We start from the raw sequence: 13,606 nt of genomic DNA, 5'->3' as shown, positions 1-13,606 counted from the left end.
CCAGTTCTAGGAGATAGGATATCTCCATTAATTAATTAATTAATTAGAACAGGAGTGAAAGGTGGCACTGCAGCTTCATTTTACTCACTGCCCCCCCTTTTTTTTTTAGATGAGGCCTCTGATTCGGATTCAGACTGAAGAACAGCGCACCTACGGATTGTGAAGTCAAAGGGAAGAGATGACCTAGTTCTTTCCTATTTGCTAAATGCACTGCCAGTTGAAATGTTTCCCTTTCTTGTTTTGGTCTCAGTCACCAGTACATTCTCTCTCTTTTTCCATCACTGTTTACAGAGTCACAAAACCAGTGACACAGTGATGTGGGGGAAAGAATATTTCAGTGTCACAGAACATTTCTTTGGAAACTGGCCATTTTGTAGGTGTGCAATCTTGTACCTAGATATTATCTTTTAATACGCGTTATTTCAAACTTTACACTAGATTTCTGAGTCTGAGCTTTCTTACTACTTTTCCCCCCCAGATTAAGAAGCCAATAGTATTCTTTTAGATAAAGTCTCACTACCTCTACTATCTCAAGCATTTGAAGGCACAGGTTATATTGGATGTGTAGGTTTCAGAAGGCATTTAACTATATGTCTGCTGCCTATGTGTGACCATGAAAATGGCAGCCGGACATCTGCAACATGAGCAAATCTGAAAATGCCTCAGGTTAGCTGGTTTAGTGGACATTCAATTTTCTGTCATTTTGTAAGATTTTCTGAGGAGAAATCACCCTCTTTCTAATCTGCTTCTGTGCGGGCACATCACGCCCTTCAAATTTTATGGCAAAAACGAGGCTGAGCATGAGACACATCGTTTTAACCTTCCCTTCCTACCACCAGGGCAGAAGCCTCTACGTGCAGTCTGCACATTTAGCTCCAGTTTCAGGGGCCATGGCCAGATGGGCCTGGCTCAGAGCCATCCACATGACATCTCCTACCCCATCAAGCCTGTAAGGATTTCCGCACGAGAGACCACTGCACCATTTCTTGTTCTATGCTTTTAACATCAGTCCTCCAGTCAATAGTGTTTACCCCAGGTAGGAAACCACGGGGCTTACAGCTCCTGATAAAGCCAGGCTGCTACAGAGAATGGAGGAAACAACCTTATCTATGCTTTTGTGGTACAGAAGGGCCACTGTGGAGAGGCAAACCCAGCCTCCTGACAGAAATCTCAGTGCAGCAAGTCGCACTTTCCCAGCCCTCTCTGGTTTTTCTGAGAGGGCAGATTTGTCCCTTGGTGTGGAGTTTCTAGGAAAAACTCCTGCATTTCAAAGGGTTCTCTTTAGAGAGAGGGTAACATAACCTGTCTGCAGTAGCCGCACCTTCTGACAACGTCTATATACATCCCAAACAAGAACTTAGTTAAAAGAATGGCAAACTCCATGTACAGCATTTGATATGCTTGTTTCAAAGAAACTCATATGTTAACAAGTATTTCATATAGTCACAGGTCTGGTGGCTTTTCTTCTTTTCTCTCTCTCTCTCTCGTTTTTTTTTTTTAAAGACCTCATGACACAGCAGATGGTACCAATAGAGTAAATGAAAACAGAGCTAAAACAATAAAGGCAGTTTTCGCTAGGAATAAACATATCCCACTGGTGTTTCAATGACCTGCTAGCAGCTGGCTGTTAGCCGTCCAGAAGCAAGGTACCGATTAGCAGCGTAGAGGTGTTTCAAACAGAATGGTCTCGCTTAATAAGGGGATATCTGAAAGACAACCTTCCCATTCTCCACAATCCCCATTTCCAGACCACTGAAGGAGTAACAACAATGAATGTGAGAAGTAATCAGCACTTATCTCAGGAAAGAGCCCTTTGGACTTTTTCCAGTGTGGAATTCTGCATTTCCGTCATGCTTCTCTTTTACTGTAATACGTTTACTGGCATTTACTGTGATGTTAGGTGACCTGTGGTAATTTTTACACTCTTTTTGTAATTTTAAATTCTTTTTTTACCATTTTTTTAAAATGTACTGCATGTGAAACCCTGGAAACTAGCCCAAGATTAACATTTATAAATGATCCTGGATTATACCCTCTTTAACAGAAGCTGAGTTTTGTGTTTTCCTTTACATGTTTTTTATTTTACAATCTCATTTTATAACCTTTCACTCTTTAAACCAGATACAATAATACAGTTTGGATTAATCGTGCACAGAGCATTGTAAGAGGCAGTGAGAAACGTGCTGCCTCAGCACTCGGAGATTGCAGGCTCACTGCTATATCTTTAAAAGCAGCAAGTTAGGCACCTTATAGACTAACAGACGTATTGGAGTATGAGCTTTCGTGGGTGAATACCCACTACTTCGGATGCTATATCTTTGTAGAGTATAGCACACTCCTCTAACCCATGCATAAAAGGGATGTCACCATAAATGTTGTTATGGTCTCTTCAGCAGTTTTTGGAAGTAAATAAGCTGCTGTGTGTTTTGGGATCTGATACGGTCATTCTTGTAAACAAATCTGCCCTTTAGATTTGCAATTTATTCACACACTATTTCTGGAATTCAGGAATTATTCCTCAAATAAAATGAAAATAGTGGTTTTTATGCTGATGTTCTCAAAATCAAGAGATGCATACAAAAATACTAAGATATTTCAGTATCACTTTAATACATTGTGTTGCTTGCTGTCACGATTTTATATTTATTGGTGAGATATTTGGTGTTTTTCTTAAGCCTCAGCTCGTGGAGTCACATGATTATGTGAGACTGTCAGCTGTCATTTACAAAATTTCTAGCTCCTATAGTGGCTGGAAAAAAACAACCACCACCAACTGAAAAAAATCTAACTCTGAAAACCCAGGAGTCAGATAAAGGGAACCCAAATTTTATTATTTTTAAAGTTAAGTGATTTTAAAGCCAATCATGATTTTTTGGGGCCTGACAAGATTTTTGAATGTTTGGGACTAGCCATGCTGCACTAAAGTCCTGAGTTTTTGACACGTTCAAGTCAATGAGACCTCTGGTTGCTCAGGACCCCTGAAAAAAATCAGACCTTGAGGGAATCAGCTGTTATTCTGACTGCAGAGTTTTCTTCTACTGAAATTGTCAGTGCAACAGCTCGTTATGATCAGGGTCCGCTCCAGCTTTTCTGCCGTCCCAAGCGGAAAAGAAAAGGGGAAAAAAAAAAAAAAAAAAAAAGAGCGGTGGCACTTCGGCAGCAGCTCAATCGCGCTGCTTCTTCTGCGACAGTTTGGCAGCGGGTCCTCCTTCCTCTTCAGCTGCACTTCGGTGGCGGGTCCTCCCTCTCTTTCTCTTCAGCAGCAATTTGGCGGCAGCTCAAAGAGGAAGAGAGGGAATGAGGGACCCGCCACTGAATTCCCTCCGAAGCCCTGGACATGCTGCCCCGATACCGGACGGAGTGCCGCCCCTTTGAATTGGCTGCCCCAAGCACCTGCTTCCTACGCTGGTGCTTGGAGCCAGCCCTGGTTATGATCATACTGCTGTTTTCTGCATTTTTAACCCCCATACATTTTAGTTCAATAACAATAATTAAGGTCAAAGCATTTACGAGCTGATATAGGTATCACTTCACCTACAACTGAAATGTAGCTATCTAGTGTGAATTTCCAGAATTCTGGAGCAGCACTTAGCAACAATACACAACAAATGAGGCTAGGAAGAGAAGCAAGCTTCCAACAGCAAGTGCAGAGTGAACTTACATGTAAATTTAAAACACCACTCACAGGATTATCAAAGTTATAGGTAAGGAGAAAAAGAAAGTCTCCTTTTATACCACATTTGGATGAATTCACAAGGCACTCTCGCTGTTTTATCTCTGCACCTTATTCCTGTCAGTGGACACTTTGTTCCAGTCTCCTGAGTCATTGTTGTACAAGTGATAGCATAAGAATATTACCTGGCATGGAACTCAAGCCCTTTGTAGAGAGCCTTTTTAGACTGTCAATTAACTTACAGGCTTGCCAGCTGTGTGACACTAAATAAGTGTTTAAGGAAACATTTAGAAGACTCTTGTCAGTTACACCCAGGAATTTCACCTTTCATGGCAAGAAAATTGAGCTATGATGATCACAACTCTAGAAGTCCATCTGTGATTTGTATCTCAACTCTCCACCCAAGGGGGCATGTCCAATACATTACGTGAGAAACAATGTTTCTTCAGACTGCTGTATTTGAGAACCACAACCCCACTAATCCGGTACCTTTGAAAGCAGCAGGCAATTTAGAGTTCTGGATAAAGAGCAGACAAACTGGTTTTACTATGCCCTTGATCACGTTCATTGGTTAGTCACAGATTTCAAAGCCTGTACTTATGTCCTGTGCTTTGCTGGATACAACAGTGGGCAGTGCCATTGAACCCTGGTGCTAGGATGGGATCCTTGTAAGAACTTGCAATGTTAATAGTAATAGTGGATGCTTCTGGTAGCCCCAGCCTCAACGCTCCCTGGAAACATAGGGTTATACACTGTACAGGGAATTCAAACAAGTTTAATAAGGGTTTTTATTTTTCAAGGTGTTCCTTTACACCAATGCAAACATATTGTTAAAAACATGACAAATGAAAAGATGTTTCCTTTGAGCAGGGGACTGGTTGTGCAGTTTGACAGCATCCAAAAATGAAAATCAAATGAGTCAGGTATTCTGTTAATCTGTTTTACTAAACCAGAAGTCAACTTTTCCCCGGGGCGAAGGGGGATGGTTAGAAGAATTTAAATTAAGAATATAAATTGCATTTTTTCTACACAACAGCCAGGCAAGACCTCTTGTGGTGATCACCACACCCTGCAGGTTACAATACCAGCAGCAACCTGCCCATTGCCCAGCATTAAATCTCTTTGTTCTTTTTGTACCGCATCTAGCACGATGGATCATGATCTGTGCCTGAGGCTCCTACATGCTACAGCAATACAAACAAAATCCCATTGCTGACCTCATCATTGCCCAGCTATCACATCTCTAGCTCCGGTTACCTGTGAAGCCCAGACAGAAATTGCAACTGGTCTATCTTATAGCAGGCCATATTTTAAGTGGTATATTTTGGAAAAAAGCACATCACACCAGTGCTTAATACTCTTCAGTGAGTCCCTCCCCAAGAGATTCATCCAGCTTAGCAGGTTGTGGTGGATACAGAGCTTAAAAAAGAGCTCCCAACCACCTGTCACTCTATAAGGTACCTGTGAGGGATTGCTTGAAAGTGCCTCCCAAGCGTTCCCAGAGTTTTTCACAACATTCATTCAATGAGCAGATCCCCCGAGAGGTGTCCTCCCGCTAGCTTCTTGCTTTCAGAGATTCAATGCCTTCATATCATGCCTGAAGCATCTAAGCAATAAAGAAATTCATCTTCCCACTTCCCAGGATAATATCTCATGCCACTTACACTCTGAGGTGGCAGAAAGTTATCCATTTCCTCTAAGATTTCAGTCTCAGGCTTATTTACAATTCAGAGTACAACACTGCAAACCACAGTAAGTAATAGCATTTCATTGTACAGGACAAAAAAATCCCTCAAAAGAGATCCTGCCACAAACATACACCGTGGCAACGAGGCTGTTTGAGCTTTCTGCTACATGGAATTTATCAGGGACTACTTACGTGTTTGTTTTTTTAAAAACTCTCTTATCCACAAAGAATCTCTTTCCTGGTGCTTTATCATCCTCACCAATTCAATCACAACAATTTTCTTTAAGCATCGAACTAATAAACCAGTTTACACCTGCTGTAATAGTGGATGGCAATTTCAGATAATCATCAGCAAAGATGATAAATAACCAGCCATGATACCTAGTACTGAATTTATACATTACATTTACAGATAACGACAAAATGTTTTAAACACTTTAACATGTCCATTTATTAAACAAGAAATCCTTCACAAATGATTCCGTACTATACTGATCAGAAATTAGTGTTCAGAAAACTATTTTCCCTACATACAAAAATACAGATTTTACCACTATGAAGACATAATCAGAAGAGTACCATGAAAATTTTTAGAACGTTATCTTGATATATCAAAAGAATAAAGGAAAAAAGCTAGCAAAGAGACTCAAAAGGCAGCACAAATACTACATTTTAAATTGGAAAATTAAAAAAAAAAATTATTGTGCCCATATACAAAACACTGAATAAGCAAAATGACATTTAAAACTGATAAAATACACCATTTAAGTTGTGTTATAAAGGCATGTGTTTTAAAAACATATAGACAAGATCAAACAGCAAGTTAGAGATTGCCTTCTATATCACATTAGTAAATTTATTACAATCCTTCAACTTTTGTTTATACTAGAACATTAATTAAAAAAGAAAAGAAGTGCATAACATATAAAAGAATATCAGTTGTCTCTATAAAACAAGTTTAGGAAGCGTTTGTTCTTGTATGATTTTCTTGCCTTTAAAGTTGTCCAGAGCATCAATAGAATTTCTTTGCATAAAAAGCCTGACAGCTACTACACTTACTGTATCAGGTTAAATTAGTTACTGATACTGTGAAGAAGGTGACACCAGTTTGGATTAGAGGGTAAGTACCTGTGCTGGAAACTTTCAATATTATTTGTTGACCATCTTACTTGTGGTTTTTTGCTGATCTAAAATAGATATAAGAACACCAACCAAAAATACAGTTACATTGTATCAGATTGTAAATGATCTTTATACATAACATTTTGCTTGAATTCAATTTTCTTAAAACTAAAAATTCATTTGTCAGAACATGCTTTTATACATGAAGGCGAGATAATCACATGGGGCCCGAGCCTACGGTCCTTGAAGTCAACGGGGAGTTTTGCCTGAGTAAGGGCTGCAGAATCAGGCCCTGAATCTGCAGTGGCATATACGAAAATGCTTAAAGTATTTTCCTTGGCAGAAAATTACAATTTCCTTATCCAAAAGGGGAAACACACAAGGGTATCACACAGGGGAGTTGTGCTAATATTAAAAGGAAAAGTGGACCAACTTTGCCCAGCCCAGCAGTCTGCAAGTTCAAAGACAGATAATTCTAACTCTGATTTAACTTACACACAGATTTGAAAATAAAAAATAAAAAAGATTTTATTCTAGATGGCATTTCTGAACCTCTTGCTGTTCACATTTACAACTATGGTAGCATAGGAATAGATTTCCTGTCATTTAAAGTCTTTCAGCCAAGACAAGAGATTTCTTTTTAAAATTTATATTCTATCTTAAGTAGTGGTCTAGATGCAGGAATGTTTGGATCAGCCCCAGTTGGGGCTCAGATTCAGCATCAGGGTTGCATATGCATCCCACAAATGGGGATCTCTTCAGGCATGTATTAAGGGGCGGGGGGAGTATTTTCAAGTATATTTCTCCATTAGTCTGAGTTGTTTTTCACCGTTCAGGTTACAGTTTTGAGCAGAGCAAAATAGGTACAACTTTCCTGTTCCACCTTGAACTCAGAACTTTACTATTAGTGTACAAAGGGAAAAAATGGCTGCTGTTACCATTAAGGCTAGTGTTAGTGAAAATAAAACACAAAGCTGGAAATGTGTTAGTAAGCCATGTTACAAAAATAGTGTTTACTGGTTTAATACATTACATTTCTGTCTTTATGACTGACAAAGTACTTATACCAAACATGGAAGGCACCCTAGGTGAAGTAGTTTGTCCAATATTTGTTTACAAGTATGTGAAAAGGCATAACAAATGTCAACTTTTCAAATCAAAACTGAGCAATAAAGTGAGTAATAAATACATACTTTACTATTTTATTCTGGGTTCCTGAACCCTTACAAACTTCAACATATACAAACAGTTTCAATGGACACTAATGTAGAAGAGAAGAAACCTGGCCAACAGAACACCTTTCAAGTAGCTATATCATTCATTCCAGGATGTCCTAAGTGTTGTATTTTAAATATAGGAATTATTTTAAAATGCATTAAATTGATCACAATACAAATAAAAAGTACTTATTCTCACTATAGGTCTGCAATGTGATTTAAAGCTGCATGAATGGTAGTGATAAGATGCACTATCCCTCCACAATATCCAATTGCTAGGAACCAGTAAAACATTCAAGATCTAGAAGTATAAAAAGTAGAAAATTGAAGGTAGCAAATTTTCAAAATACAAGGCTGCTAGCCTGAACCACTTTAAACCTATAGACTTCAGGAACACTATAGCATTGCTAAACTATTTAGACTATTTTACTTTTGGGATTAAAAGATTACTAAAAGTACTAAGTCAACTAGTTATAGATATTTCCTTTCAAATGTGAAGCTTTCAACTAAATATGTCTATTAAGACATTTGTCTAAAAAACAACACCCTGAAATTTACTATGTTCTGGATACTCATCAGGTCCTTGCAAGTCAAAAGAAGCAGATGTTTATATTTCATCCTGTTCCCTCAGTATTTCACATCCAGAGGTTATAAATATAGTTGTAGGGACCAGCCCCAACAAAACCCCCAAAACCTGTTTACAAGATCTGGACACTGCTTTTTCAAATGTTTTAAAGTCTTCATTATGAATTTAGGACAATTTCCATATCCTTCACTATATGTTAATTAGCTTTTACTTAGCTCATGAAATCCATGGGACTGAAAACCTTCATAGTAAGTTCAAAGCTCTATGTTATAAATATGTCAATCAAGGTAACTAGGTATATTGTATATAAAAACAAAATTAAATATTTTCTTTACCAAGTATAATTTAAAAAGGAACACCTGTGACTAGTTATACAACAAATATTTATTAGCCCATAGCTACTAAGAGACAAAATTTTCACTAGGTCATTCATCCAGCAGAGCTGAATGAGTCCGGTGGAATTGTGAATTGGTAACTATAGTGTATGCCAGCGCAAGATGTACTTCATCACATTTTTGGAAAGAAATGGGTGACTTTCACTGAGAGGCATAAATAAGAACACTTTTGAAGCCTGCATGTCCCTAAACAAAACTGACCTGTGTCATCTATTCTAAATCAAAGAATATTATAAATCACAGCCTGAGTAGATTCTCTTTTAAAAGTGTATTTCACGAACATCAATGGGTACATGAGGGTCAAAGATCTTTTTCTTTTAACTTTCACAAAAAATAAACTTTAGGGCCAGACTATATCCTCCTACTCTCCCAGCCAATTTGAAACCTCTCTGCACCTCTGAATGGATGATGGATACTATGGCGATAGTAAAGACAGTGCTAATAAGAAAAATTCTAATGAAGTATCCAGCGAATTCTTGAATAAGGAGAAATAGTTTGTAAAGAGCGATTTAACTTAATCCTGCTTCTGAGTCTTGGTAATTTCCCCTACTGAAAGGAAGAACTCTCTACCACTATTATTAGCAGTTTTCAAATATAATTTCTTTCCAGATCCTTACTTGACAAACATTACAGCATTCTGCTATTTTCATACTTATTTCAGTTTCCTTTCAAAATGATATTTTTATGACCATGAGGCCTAAAATAAGTTTAAACATAATAGTTAAAAAACAACCTTCTATGTCTGCATAATGTGTCTGATCCATAGTTGACTCCAAGGCCATCCCAACAGTCCACCACATTATGAATGGGGCTCATAGCTAGGGACTAAGTATCCTGATCTTGCAGAGACCTACACACTTGCTCAATTTTACACAATGTAAATAGCTTTGATTTCAGCGGGACTACTCAGTGTGTACAACTTTGCAGGATCGGTGCCTCACACAGGGCACATTCACCCTTCTGGTGAAAGTAGGACTTGCATTCTGTAGTGACTCCTTTGACCAACTACTGGCTTTTAATTGGGTTGTTCGATAACCACACTGGCTGATATAACAGCATAGCTCTGACACAGATTTTAAAGTATACTGTTCACAAGCACAGAATCTCTCTGATTTAGTATCTTATTTCCTGATTAGGGATGGGATGTAACCTAGAGGCTGGGAACAAAAAAAAATAAAATCCAGATTTCCAAACCTGTTTCTACCATTGATTCACTGTCTCTCTGTCTCCTCTTCTGTGAAAAGCAAAAAACACCTCCCTTCTCCTTCCCAAGGGCACTGAGGATTATTAATGTTCACACATCACTTGGAAAATAAAGAGTTATGTAAAAGCATTAACAGATTTTTCTTAGATTCATGGTCAGATTCTACCAGACTATTTATTTGTCCTAAATATCAATCAAAAACCTTTGGCTCCAGAGGTTTCAGCGTTAAGAGCTTATCATGTTTATGCTATTTAGACTTGAAAAGCTGTTCAGTCTTTACATCACATCTGAAGAGGATGGTTGATGCTATTTTTAATAGTGTTTGAAATGCAGAGTGCCTCCAGCTTTTTGTGACGGGTGCTCTGCAGAACCACTGTAAGGAAAAGGGTGAAAGAATGTTTATTAAAAAGAGAGTCAGAAAAGACGACACTTGGCACAGAGGTGGGGAGATTTTAAGACCAGGAAAAGATTCCCTGTTGAAAAACAAAGCTGGTATTGCCAAAATGATGTGATGTGGGTAAGTTAAGCACCACTTGCTCTGCCTGTATGCCTCAAACCAATGTAACAGAAGGGGTAAGTAGCATAAGGGAAGATCTTCACTTGTTTAAGGAGGCCAAACTGGACATTTCATTGAAAACTTTAGTGATTAATTCTACAATCCAGTTACACAGGACTACCTGGGTCCATTGTCTAGAACAGCAACTCTCAAACTGTAGTCCAGATCACAGAGCTCTATCTAGTAGTATGAATGAGAGTATTGTAAGACCCAGTGGATCTTGCACTAAAAGGGCAGGACCATGCCAGGCTCTCTATCTTATGAAGCAGTCCACAGAGAGAAGAGTTGAGACAGTCACTGATTTAGAAGAGACTGGAGATAGCCAGCTGTCCATCTCTCCCCACTTCCCACCAAAATTAACTATCAGGTACAAGCGGAGAGAACAAAAAAGGTCCAGACCATTCTAAGTGATAGGCTACGGAACTAAGCGATGTGATACGAAACCTAAAAGGAAGAGTAGTTTCCTTGTTAATGGAAAGTTAATTTCAAATAGAGCTTTATCTGCCAGTCCTGATGGTACACGAAGGCTCTTTAAAGCTCTTTTCTGATGTCATTCACGTCTTTGCCTAAGACAATCTACCACCAAGAAAGGAAAAAGTAATAAACTTTGCTACCACAGCCAACCAAGCTATAACTTGTATTCAAAAGGCTACAAGGACTGGATGGACAGCACAGACACTGTGGGACCAGGGCCACTGTTTCAGAACCATCAAGTGCTAGAGAGCTTGGGGTCCTCTGAAGCACTGGCATGAGATCTCACAGCTAGCTCTCTCTCTCTCTGGAAAAGGGAAAGGGTCTTCCATTCTTTTCACCTCTTCACCCAGTTCCTACTAGGTTTCTTGTGAAATTATTTCTATGGCAGAGAGTGGTTTCCATGTTGCTATAGTTACAGAGAATGTGACAAGATGAACAAGTGGCCAGGCTGACAAAATTGAATATGGGATTGACAGAAAGCCGTGTACAGAACTATTTAAAAGAAACAAACAAAACCAGAAGTCTGCACGTGTAGCTGCTACCATTAGTTGTCTATTTCATTCATGTTCTCTTATGGGTAGGGTCCTACCAGATTCACAGCCATCATGGACCGTGACATCAGACCTTTCCAGTGAAACGTAGCTATTGGAGGGGAGGGAAAGGAGCAGGCCTGGGGGTGCCCCAGCAGGGGGGCTCTTACCATTCACCGGGCACCTGCGAATAGTCCGCCAGGCTGGGGAGGGACAGGACTTCCTCTTCCCCTGCACAGCCGCTCTTGGGAGGAGAGAGACCCACCTCCAGGTACCTCCCCTGGCTGCAGAAAGATCCGTAGCTGCGCTGCCTTCAGAGCCCAAACAGCAGCCACCAAGCTTCCTGGTGGTGGAGGTGGGTCTGATCTCCCCTTGCTGCTGGGACCGCCCCAGCCAGGGGCTCCTAGCTGCTAATCCCAGCTGGTCTGGGGAGGGACAGGACATGCTCTTCCCCTGCATGGCAGCTCTGGAGAGGGAGGAGGGAGAGATCAGACCCACCTTTGGGTACCTCCCATGGCTGCAGGAAGCTCCATGGAGCCCAGATCTGATGGCAGCAATCCCACAACCCCCACTACAACAGCTTTGCGACCCCCCAAGTCTCGTTTTGGGTCAGGACCTTGATGGTTACAACACCGTGAATTTCAGACATAAAATCTGAAAGGGTGAAACTGACCTATTTTAAAACCCTCCGGCTATGAAATTTACCAGAACGGACCATGAATTTGTTAGGGCCCTACTTATGCACAAATGTGGCAAATTTTCCCCTCAGCTACTCATACACACTGAAATACATTGGAATTGCATATCTGAGGACAGGATTTGCCTTGGAAAGAATGCCCAGATGCCTAAGACAATTTCAAGCACCACATTTCCACATCGTTGAGAAATGGTTTAATGGTCTGGTTTTAATTTGAGCTCTATTTACAATGTTGTGGATCCCTTTGTGGAGCAAAGTAGCTCTCTTGTGGACTAAGGAAGTGGTCCCTTTATGTTTAACAAACGGTTCAAAGTGAGACTAACCGGTAGTAAAGCAGAACCATAATCTGATAGGGGGAAGCACTTTAACATGAGTTTCCTGTGTAAGTTTCACAAAAGTTAAACTTTCTGCCCCAATTTTTACATAGAGGCCAATATCAGTATCTGCATTTTGGTTATTAGTTTTTTTAATTTGTTGGCAAGATGCTGATATTTCATTATGCCACAGTACAAAATCCAGTCTGGAAAAACCAAATCACTGTGTACATACTGTAGGATATCAGTATATGAATTTTAATTTTCTATCATAAGCCAAATGAATCCATCCCCTTCAACTTACATGACAGTCATAAATAACGTTTTCCTAGACTAACAAATCTCTAACTTAGTTTTTAAAAAAAGTGTATCTATCAACACTAAAATCATCTTTGGTCCCAAAAGTTATATGGAAGTTACATCTATTTTTCGGTTTGTTTACAGTTATTTAAGATTTGTGTTCAGAAGTGGGTTTTTAAAATTTTTATTCTGTCCTAGCTCATCTCAAAAACTTTATATCTTCTGTAATTGTGCTAACCATGTAATCATGGTGTAAATAATAAATAATGATATTTTGTACTCAGCACATCAAAGCCATTGTATCTCATGTGTAATCATATCATACATTTGCTATATGATTGTACAATATACTATATTAGAGAACATTGTATCAGATTACTGAAAAAAAAGGTAATTCACATTAACTAGCCAGACCAAGCACGCACTTTAACAAAAACCTTCTGTGATCTAACTCTGACAAAGCACTATGCAGTTTTCCCTCCTTTCCCATGCAGTAAAATGCACATAACGTTAAAAGATACCAAGAAAGTAAATAAAATTGTAAATGGATCTCTGTCTAGATCTCTAAGTAACCAGAACATTGCTTAGGGTCAGAAATTAACTAGAAAAGCACAAGGGGATTGTATAATATACCATTTCATTCCTTCTACTGATCAGCTAACAGGATACACTTTTGCTATGCTGAAAAGTCTTCGTTATTATACCATACACTGGATTCCTCTATTACTTGACTTCAGCGGAAGACCTCACCCATAAAATATTAATATAGTGCTGGATAATGCATCCTCTGAATCCCTTTTTAGAGGGTTTCGATAACATTTCAATATATTCCTTTAAACTAAGCTGCAAGT

General features: G+C 39.2%; 1 protein-coding gene across 1 annotated transcript in view; it reads left to right on the top strand.

Moving 5' to 3' along the window:
• Positions 1 to 2,046, top strand: part of CMTM3 (CKLF like MARVEL transmembrane domain containing 3) — a 21,077-nt gene extending 19,031 nt beyond the window's left edge. Inside the window, exon 5 of the mRNA XM_024195863.3 lies at positions 110 to 2,046. Within this exon, the coding sequence (XP_024051631.1) occupies positions 110 to 138 (29 nt within the window). The 3' untranslated portion in view covers positions 139 to 2,046. The remainder of the gene's footprint in view (positions 1 to 109) is intronic.
• Positions 2,047 to 13,606: the final 11,560 nt, after the last annotated feature.

The sequence above is a fragment of the Terrapene carolina genome, unplaced genomic scaffold (assembly GCF_002925995.2).
Source record: "Terrapene carolina triunguis isolate 2854851 unplaced genomic scaffold, T_m_triunguis-2.0 Scaffold130, whole genome shotgun sequence".
NCBI classification, from domain to species: domain Eukaryota; kingdom Metazoa; phylum Chordata; order Testudines; family Emydidae; genus Terrapene; species Terrapene triunguis.
This window is presented reverse-complemented; position numbering and strand designations above follow the sequence as displayed.